The sequence below is a fragment of the Elephas maximus genome, chromosome 5 (genome assembly GCF_024166365.1).
Source record: "Elephas maximus indicus isolate mEleMax1 chromosome 5, mEleMax1 primary haplotype, whole genome shotgun sequence".
NCBI classification, from domain to species: Eukaryota; Metazoa; Chordata; class Mammalia; order Proboscidea; family Elephantidae; genus Elephas; species Elephas maximus.
Window position 1 is genome coordinate 72485236 of NC_064823.1, and position 10523 is coordinate 72495758.

General features: G+C 42.5%; 1 protein-coding gene across 4 annotated transcripts in view; it reads right to left on the bottom strand.

The window, feature by feature from the left end:
• The window catches only part of GPAT3 (glycerol-3-phosphate acyltransferase 3), a 78537-nt gene extending 68337 nt beyond the window's left edge, over positions 1-10200 (bottom strand). For 3 of the 4 annotated variants that reach the window (XM_049885831.1, XM_049885830.1, XM_049885828.1), the window contains exon 1: positions 9447-9695. In XM_049885831.1, the coding sequence (XP_049741788.1) occupies positions 9447-9587 (141 nt within the window). In that variant the 5' untranslated portion in view covers positions 9588-9695. Of the gene's footprint in view, positions 1-9446; positions 9696-10005 lie in introns of those variants that run through there. The other variant, XM_049885832.1, reaches the window with a different exon arrangement.
• Positions 10201-10523: the final 323 nt, after the last annotated feature.

The following is a 10523-nucleotide window of genomic DNA, read 5'->3' on the forward strand; positions in this document are numbered from 1 at the left end:
GAATGATGAGCCTTCTTCTCACATACTTTGGACATGATATCAGGAGAAACTAAACCCTGGAGAAGGACATCATGCTTGGTAAAGTAGAAAGTGGAAGACCCTCGATGAGATAGAGTGACACAGTGGCTGTAACAAATGGGCTAAAACATAACAAGAATTGTGAGGATGGCACAGGACCGGGCAGTGTTTCATTTTGTTGTACATAGGGTCGCTATGAGTCAGAACTGACTCGACAGCACCTAACAACAGCAATGAACAGCCATGGCCTTCTAGCATATACATTAAATTTCCACCATCACAGTTAAGACCTCTTGTACAGAGGTGTTATAACCATCTGAGAATTATTGCATGCCTTTTTAAAAAGAAAAATAATTGGTGGATAGAGAAAAGGATAAAGGAAGGAGTAATTAAAATAAAGGGCAGAAATAATCTGCTTTCAGTATATATGTTGACCCATCTGAATGTAAGTTAAATCTCAGCCACATAGGAAGAAAAAGAAAAACAAAAAAGACAATATCAGAGTGTTCCAATTCAAACCCACTAAGATTTGAGTGGAAACCCTGGTGGCACAGTGGTTAAGTGCTATGGCTGCTAACCAAGAGGTCGGCAGTTTGAATCCACCAGGCGCTTCTTAGAAACTCTATAGGGCAGTTCTACTTTGTCCTATAGGGTCACTACAAGGTGGAATTGACTCAACAGCAATGGGCATAGTATATGAGTAGGATTTGAGTACCCACTGTATATCAGCTGATTTCATTTACTTCTCATTTAATCTACATAATAACCCTATGAGGCATATTCCTTTATATACGTGTAGAGATAAGTGGCCTCCCTAATCCCAGGGCTGGTACAGCTTCCAGTTTACTCCTCAAAAGTGAGGGGGAACCTATGGTCAGCTGATCTTCAACAAAGGGTCAAAGTTCATTAAATAGGGAAGAGGTAACCTATTTAATAAATGGTGCTAGCAAAACTGGATATCCATTTGCAGAAAAATGAAACAAGATCCATACTTCACACCATACACAAAAACTAACTCAAAATGGAAAAAACACTTAAATGTAAAACCTAAAACTATAAAGATCGTGGGAGAAAAAATAGGGACAATGCTAGGGGCCCTTATATATGGTATAAACAGAATATCCAACATAACTAAAAATGAGAAAATAGCACAAGATAAACTCGATAACTGGGACCTCCTAAAAATTAAACACGCTGATCAAAAGACTTTGCCAAAAGAGTAAAAAGAGAATCTACGGACAGGGAAAATAATTTTGGCTATGACATATCTGACAAGGGTCTAATTTCTAAAATTTATAGAAAACTTCAGCATCTCAACAACAAAATGACAAATGACCCAATTAAAAAATGGGCAAAGGACATAAACAGACACTTCACCAAAGAAGACATTCAGGCAGCTAACATGCTCATGAAGAGATGCTTGCAATCATCAGCCTTTTGAGAGATGCAAATCAAAATTACAATGAGATACCATCTCACCCTGGCAAGAATGGCACTGATCAGAAAAACAGAAAATAACAAGTGCTGGCAAGGTTGTGGGAAGACTGGAACTCTTATACGCTGCTGGTGTGAATGTAAAATGATACAACCACTCTGGAAAATGGTATAGCGCTTCCCTATAAGCTAGAACTAAAAATACCGTATGATCCAGCAATCCCACTCCTACATATATATTCTAGAGAAATAAGAGCTGTGTCATGACTAGATGTACACCTATGTTCATCGCAGCATTTTCATACACCAAAAAAATGGAAATAACCTAAATGCCCAACAATGGATGCATGGATAAACAAATCATGGTACGTACACACAATGGAATACTATGCAACTATAAAGAATAATAACAAATCTGAAAAACATATCACAACATGGATGAACCTGGAGAACATGCTCAGTGAAACGATTCAATCACAAAAGGACAAATATTGATGAGACCACTATTATAAAAAGTTGAGAAAAGGTTTATACACAGAAAGAAACATTCTTTGATGGTTACCAGGGATGGGAAAGGGCGGGAGGGAAAACCCTAACTAGACAGTAGATATACTCTAACTTTGGTGAAGGGAAAGGCAATACACAATAAGTGGGGAATCAGCACAACATGACCAAGGCAAAGGAAGACACTGAGAAGTGGGCAAGAATAAAAGGTAACTACAGTAAATACTATAACATACACAATCCTACAAGGTGTAGGAGGACATATGGAAGTTCACCCACATATAATAGAGCACACAGGAGGCACAGTCATGGAAACTTCCTAGACATAAGCAAACACCTCATGGGACTGAGTTACTAGGCTTGAAGGCTAAGGAGCATAGTCTTGGGGGACATCTAGATCAATTGGCATAACATAGTTTATAAAGACAATATTCTACATCCTACTTTGGTGAGCAGTGTCTCAGGTCTTAGAGGTTAAGAACAGCTACCTAAGATACAACTATTGGTCTCTTGCCATATAGAGACAAGGAAAGTAAGGAAAATCGAAGACTCAAGGAAGAAATTAGTCCAAAGGACTAATGGACCACAGGAACGACAGCCTCCACTAGCCTGAGACTAGAAGAACTAGATGGTGCCCAGCTACCACACTGACTGCTCTGATCAGGATCACAATAAAAAGTCCTGGTTAGAGTGGGGGGAAAAAAATGTAGAACAAAACTCAAATTCATAAAAAAAGACCAGACTTATGGATCCAATAGACTACAGGAACCCCTGAGACTATGGCCCTTAGATACCCTTCAAATTTGGAACCGAATCCACTCCCAGAGATAACCTTTCACCCAAATAATAGACAGGCCTATAAAATAAACAATAATACCCATGAGGAAAGTGCTCCTTAGAACAATTATCTATATGAGACCAAAAGGGCAACATCTACCCAAATGCAAAGATGAGAAGGAAAGAAGGGGCAGGAAAACCAGACGAATGGAAACGGGGAACTCAGGGTGGTAATGGGGAGAATGCTGACATGTTGTAGGGATTACAACCAATGTCACAGGACAATTTGTATATAAATTATTGATTGGGAAACAAATTTTCTCTGTAAACCTTCACCTAAAGCACAAATGTTCAAAAAAAAAAAAAAAACAGTGAAAGGGAAAATAAGTCCATTAACACTTATTCTCTGTCCATGACCTGTATTACCTAGTTAAATGAGATCATTTACATCTTACCATTTCCCCAACTTCTTGCTCTCTGTCAATCCCATGTTCTCTTCCTATTCTTTTTTCCCATTAATCATAAACCTTTGGCCAATCGACAGCAATCCTCCCACCCTCAGCCCAATCATTAACCCTATAATTAACTTTCATGGTCAAGAAGAGCATTTTCTAAGCTTTAACCCATGCTCCTGTTTGATAAAGATAAAAACTTCAAACACACATGAACACATACTCCCAGAGATTCTAATACATACACCCCACTGTCCAAGTGGATTACCACTACACATCACCTCAGACAAGTTTACCTTCCATAGTTCGTATTCCTAAAACAATAGTTTGTAACACTGACATACATAATCCTCACAAATTACTATGAATACTCCTTGGAAATCACTGGCTTATAGAGGAAGACTCATTAACAACCTACAAAATGCAGATGACACAACTTTACTTGCTGAAAGTGAAGAGGACCTGAAGCACTTACTGATGAAGATCAAAGACTACAGCCTTCAGTATGGATTACACCTCAACATAAAGAAAGCAAAATCCTCACAACTGGACCAATAAGCAACATCCTGATAAACAGGAAAAAAAAAAATTTTTTTTTTTTTAAGGAAAAGCATTATTCGGTAATTTCACGTTTACCCTCCATTTCTCTTGATATATTTCTGTCCATCCTTTGATTTTTAATAAGTTTACATCTTTGTTTCTAAGGTATGTCTCTTATAAACAGCGTATTGATGGATCCTCTTTTTTCTTTTTTTTAATCCATTCTGTCACTCTCTGTTTCTTTATGGATGCATTTAGGCCATTTACATTCAGTGTAATTATTGATAAATAGGTGTGAGTTTATTGCTGTCATTTTGTGGTGCTGACATTTTCTTTGTTCCTCTTACTCCTCAGTTCTGAGTTCCTTTTGTTTGTAGATTTCTTTTTCATTTCTTTTGTTTTTATAGATTTTGTTTTTATTGAGGCTTTACATTGATGAGTACATTTGTCAACTTGCTTTGTGGTTACCTTGAAATTTATCTTCCTAGGTTTGAACCAGTCTATTATTACTTGGTATCGCCTTGCCTTCCTCTCCATTAGAAAGTGCTGTGCCTACACCTCTTCTACTGTTCCAATTTTGTTGTCATTTACCGATTAACCTCTCTGGTTCCCTGTTGCAATTCTTTTGGTTTTGGATAGTCTTCGAGAGTTCATTTCCTAGGTTGGCGTCTGGCCGGTACAATCTTGCATCCTAGATTCAGGTCTGATGTTCTTTGTTCTCAGACTGAAGGATTCCCTTTAATAATTCTTGTGAGCGTGGTTTGGTTTTTACATATTCTCTTAATTTCTGTTCATCTGGAAATGTCCTAATTTCACCATCATATTTGATTGAGAATTTTGCAGGATATATTATTCTTGGTTGGCAGTTTTTGTCTTTCAAGGTTTTATACATGCCATCCAATGGCCTTTTTGCCTACATGGTTTCTGCTGAATAATCAGAGCTTAGTCTTACTGTTTCTCCTCTGCATGTAACTTTTTATTTTTCTCAGGCTGCTTGCAGGACTTTGTCTTTGGTTTTAGCAAATGTCAGTATGATATGCCTCGGTGTTTTTCTTTTGGGGTCTATCCTATATGCGGTTCACTGAGCTTCTTCGGTGGTCAGCTTTTTGTCATTCATAATATTAGTGAAATTTTCTAAACAGAAAATATTGAAGTTGTCAAGGATTTTATTTTCCATGGATCCACAATCAACGCCCATGGAAGCAGCAGTCAAGAAATCAAAAGATGCATTGTATTGAGCAAACCTCCTGCAAAAGACCTCTTTAAAGTGTTGAAAAGCAAAGATATTACATTGAGGACTAAGTGCGCCTGACCCAAGCTATTGCATTTTCAATTGCCTCATATGCATGCAAAGGCTGGACAACAAATAAGTAAGACTGAAGAAGAATTGATGCCTTTGAATGATTGTGTTGGCAAAGAATATTGAATATACCATGGACTGCTAGAAGAACGAACAAGTCTGTCTTGGAGGAAGTACAGGCTGAGTGCTTCTTGGAAGCAAGGATAGTGAGACTTCATCTCACATACTCTGGACGTGTTATCAGGAGCGATCAGTTCCTGGAGAAGGACATCATGCTCCGTAAGGTAGACGGTCATCTAAAAAGACGAGGACCCTTGATGAGATGGATTGACACAGTGTCTGTAACAACGAGCTTAAACATGGCAACGATTGTGAGGATGGCACAGAATTAAGCAGTGTTTGTTTCTGTTCTGTGAGTCAGAACCAACTTGATGGCACCTAACAGAGAGTCACTAAACTTATTCTAAGCTAAGAATTCAAGCCTTGTCCTCAATTAGCTTGCTATATATCAAGCAATGCAAGAGAAGGCATGCTGTAGGTGGTCAATAAATGATTATTACCTGGACTGGTGAGCTAAGAAGGGATCAGAGAAGAGCACATAGCTTGATGAGTTGCTTGACAATTAGCAGTTGCCAAAGTCAGCTATTCAGAAAGCACCCCACACACATTTCAGCTTTCAGAATTTGAGTTTATGGTCTTGAAAAAGTCATCCATTGACATTAAAACTCATAAAAGTAGACATAGAATGGACAAAATTAAATGACCTTTTAAAATGGTATATAAATTGTAAGCAAGGGAACTTGAGAAATATCGATTCCAATAAAACAGTCTGAACAATATTCTTGGGACTGGAGTGCAAAGACAGAAACAACCAAATCAACTGAGACCTTACTAAGGAATGATGAGTAGCTGAGGGGCTGGGCCTTGTGGCTATTTGTCCAGAATTAAAGATGTTCTGGTGTAAACAACCAGCACAATTTCTTAAGGGAATTATCCCTACAGCAAGAGTTCCTGGATGGTTAAACACTGGACTACTAACCAAAAGGTTAACAGTTCAAACCTACCCAGAGGCACCTCAAAAAAAAGGCCTGGCAAACTACTTCTGAAAGGCCACCTCCTTGAAAGCCCTATGGAGTCTGAATCAACTCACAGCAACTAACAGCAATCAAAAGCAATCCACTGTACTAACCTTAGCCTAACAGAAATGTCTTTGGGCCAGCTAACGCTGTTCTCGTTGAAGGATGGAAAACCCTGGATTGTCGTTTCCCTTTCCTATGCCTAAAGCAAACATCACTATGGTATCATAGCTCTCTTTCCTGCTGAGTTCAGCTGCTCCCAAACACAGGAGCTCCAGGCAGCCACGGCCAGCATATCAGAGTTGGCTCACAATATGAATCCTCATTCTATTCCCTATATGCCAAGCATCTCTCTGACCTAATAATTTAGACTTAGGAAAGAGAGAGGTTCCCTATACTGTCAGCTACCTGGTCTCCAAGCCAAGTGATGTATGTTGCATTGTAGTTAGAAAACTGGCATTCTTGAGGGTTTGGTTAACAAGGAATTATGTCTCTGAAATTCTCTTCAACTCTGTTGTTGTTTTTAGCTGCTGTCAACTCGGCTCCCAACTCATTGTGACCCCATGCACGATGGAACAAAACGTTGCCCAATCCTGCACCATCCCATCACTGGTTGCAGATAGACCATTTTGATCCGCAGGGTTTTCCTTGGCTGATTTTCAAAAGTAGATCACCAGACCTTTCTTGCTAGTCTACCTTAGTCTGGACGCTCCAATGAAGCTTGTTTAGCATCATAGCAACACACAAGCCTCCCCTGGCAGATGGGTGGTGGACAAGCATGAGGTGAATTGCCCAGAGTCGCCCAGGTCTCTCACCTGGAAGGCCAGAATGCTACCCCAGAGCCACAACTGTCTTATTCTTTAACTCTACTCATTGCTGAGTCAATTCTAACTCATAGCGACCCTATATGACAGAGTAGAACTGCCCCTTAGGGTTTCCAGGGAAGGACTGCTGGGTTCCAACTGCCCGCCTTTTGGTTAGCAGCTGAATGCTTAATTAGTGTGCCACTAGGGCTCCTCTTGAACTTTAAATGGGCAAGAATTAAAGCTTGGGATCCTGCCAAACTGAAGGCAGCTCCTGGACTGGATTCATCCTACCACCAAAGCATAAAAAACAAAAAACTCATTGCTGTCAAGTTGATTCTGACCCATGGCGACCCTGGAGGACAAAGCAGAACTGCCCCATAGGATTCCCAAGGATAGGCTGGTGGATTTGAACTGCCAGCCTTTTGTTTAGCAGGCATATCACTTAACCCATCAAAGTATAGCAGAGTTATTTGCCAGGCTGAGAGCAACTAGCTGGCCTTCTTGATATCTCCTGAACTGCACCTTGAATGACTACAACCTGCAAGACAGAGCAATCAGGGCCTGGAAGAGAGTGTGTGCCACTTCGCTCCATACTTGCTTTGGGGTCTAAATTCCAAAAGAACCTTCTACCTTGCTGTATGGAAGAATGTTCCATCATTTCAGAGTTCTGAGAAAGAGCAAACAGCAGCTAAGGAACCATTTCCAGTGGGGAGAGTATTCTAAAGAAGGGCCATTAAGAAATTCACAGCACAGTGTGACCAAGCTCAGAGCGTGAAGTCAATAAAAAAGGTTCAAAACTGAAATATATCTCCCAGGTTGAAACAACAGAAATAAGAATGAAGAATAAAACATGATTTCAAAGACTGAAAGATAGTCACAAAGAGAAAGTTCAATAAAGATCTGGCGTATAACCAGAGACTTTCACCAGGTAGAACACAGTGTACCATGGATTAGAGATGTACACCTGGGAGCTACGTCACAAGCAGAGGCAGAAGAGCAGTAGAGCCAAGTCCTGGGAGCAGACAGTTAATAAGGGCAGAACAGTGGGTTTAGAAGGTACTACAGAAGTTAGGGAATCCCTGAGTGATGCAAACAGTTAACACACTTGGCTGCTAACTGAAAGGTTAGAGGTTCCAGTCCACCCAGAGGTGCCTCTAAAGAAAGGCCTGCTGATCTACTTCTGAGAAATCAGTTATTGAAAACTCTGTGGAGCACAGTTCTACTCTGACACACATGGGGTCACCATGAGTCGGAATCTACTGAACACCAATCGTACTGTAGAAGTCAGAGCAACAAGGCTGCTAGAACCTAAATAATAATATTATCTTAATGGCAGCAAACACTTACCATCTAATCTATGCAGGCATTTTCATTTATTAAATGCTTGGTATTTTAACTTATTTAAACCACATAACAGCCCTATGAAAAATAAGAATTATTGTTACCTCCATTTTATAGATAAGGAAAATGAGGCACAGAAGTAGGTGACCTTCCAAGGTCACATATTGAGAAGCAGAAAACCAAAAAACCTATTGCCATAGAGTCAATTCCAACTCCTAACAACCCTATAGGACAGAGCAGAACTGCCCCATAGGGTTTCCAAGGCTGTAAATCTCTACAGAAGCAGACTGCCACATCTTTGTCCCACAGACCGGCTGGTGGGTTCCAACCAACGTCCTTTTGGTTAGCAGCTTAACCACTGCACCACCAGAGAAGCAGAACTGGGATTTAAGTCTAAGCAAATCTGAATCCAGCATCTGTATCCCTAACCATTAGGTGAGGAGTCTCTCCTTGGTCAAAGCCTCCTGTCTCCAACACTTAATTCAGGAAAACCACTTACCCTCTCTGCGCCTCAGTTTCCCTATCTGTAAAAGAATGATAACACTGTCCATCCCTACGTTACAAGACTGTTGGAAAGCTCTGATGAGGTAGTAAAAGGGAAAACCCTTTGTAATTTAATAAAGCCCTAAAAAAGGATAAACTGCAGTTATTCTCTGCGAAGCTTACTTCCATCTAACAACTTTCTAGGGAGACATGAGGTCAAAGAACATACATTTTCAAGTGCCCTTGGTTAGATAAAATTTCCCTGACTCCACTAAAATTAAGCCAGATTTCTTTCTACCATCAAGTAATTAGGTACTTAGCATAAACAAGAATATGATTCCTTTCTAGACAGGATGCCCTAGTACACAATAGGACCTCTGAAACCCGGAAGTGTAAAAACTAAGAGTCAAGGGGCAGCTGCCCCGCATAATCGACAGAAACAAATCTACTGATATAAAAGACCGTCGCACTGTTTTTCTAGTTGGTAAAAATAACGATAACAAAATGGGGAGGAGGATCGGTTCTGCCCTCTTTCTTTCCAACCAGAGGCACAACGGAGTGGTCCAGTGGTCTCAGCCCAAATCTCTCCAGCTCTGCGCAAGAAGCCTAGCGGCTGTTTGCGCTGCTGTGGAGGTGAAACCCTTGGCCTCCACCGCCCGGGGTTCTCCCTAATGCCCTTAGAGGTACTGGGGAGCCGGATCCCTCTGGCCCTCACCTCTAAAGTTTTCACCAGGATTTTCATGTAGAGCTCCGAGATGCCCAAAGACACCCCGAAAGCGGAAGGCAGGAGGATAAGGCCGATCACCACAGTTAGCCACGTGGAAAGGATCTTCCCTGCTAGGTCTGCGCCCTCCATGACTCGGCGCACCTACTCGGAGGAGGTCCGCGGAGGAGGTCGGAGCACGACAGCTATCCCTGAGCCCCAGGCAGTCCGGCAGGAGCTCCGGAGCGGAGGCGCGGAGCCGAGCTCCCAGCACTGCAGGGAAAAGAAGAGGGGAAGGAACAAACTTTCAGAATTAAGGCAATTTCCTTCCTCCGGCCTCGGACTCCTCCTGGTCCCCACCAGTTAACTCTTTCTCCGCTAAAGGCCCAGGCCAGGGATGAGGCCACCGCAGCTCGCGCCAACCCGGCCAGGGCCGCCGAGAGGACGGGAGCTGGAGGTGAGCTAAGGGACACCGCGGAGCAGCAAGAGCGAGCACGGGGCCAGGAACGCACCCCACCCCGCGCCTAAGTCACTCTGGCTGACAATTGCGACAGCTCCCCGGATGACTCACCAAGGTACTCCCGGAGCAAGGATCCCTGCTGGTGCACGGCACCACCGTACACCGGCCTCCGGCAGAAATGTGCTGCTGTCTAGCTGCGCTCAGGCGCCCGCCGCCCTATTTCAGCGCCCTGCCCCCGCCCCACCTCTTCTGCCACCCAACGGGAGCTCCCTGGCGGGATCTGGACCGAGACCGCCACAGCCTCCAGGACCGCCTCCCCTTTTCCCCGCGCCCCGCCTTCCCCCAGCACTCTCAGCAAAGGGCCTGTAAGAAAGAGAGTTTTCACCTGCAAAATGTGAGCATTTTCTCCACCCCCAAAATGAAATGGTGACGTATCCGGAATTCTTGAGAAGATCTTGTTTGTGTGGGTGTAAAACGATCTCTTGGGAAGGGATTTCAAGGAGAGGAAAATACAAGGAGCACTGCTGAGCTGCTATTTACACCGCTGGTCACCTGCCACACCTCCTTCCCCTCCGTCCACTATGGAGCTTTGTGGCTAAATCCCCCTTGTCAGGACAGTAGAAAGCCCT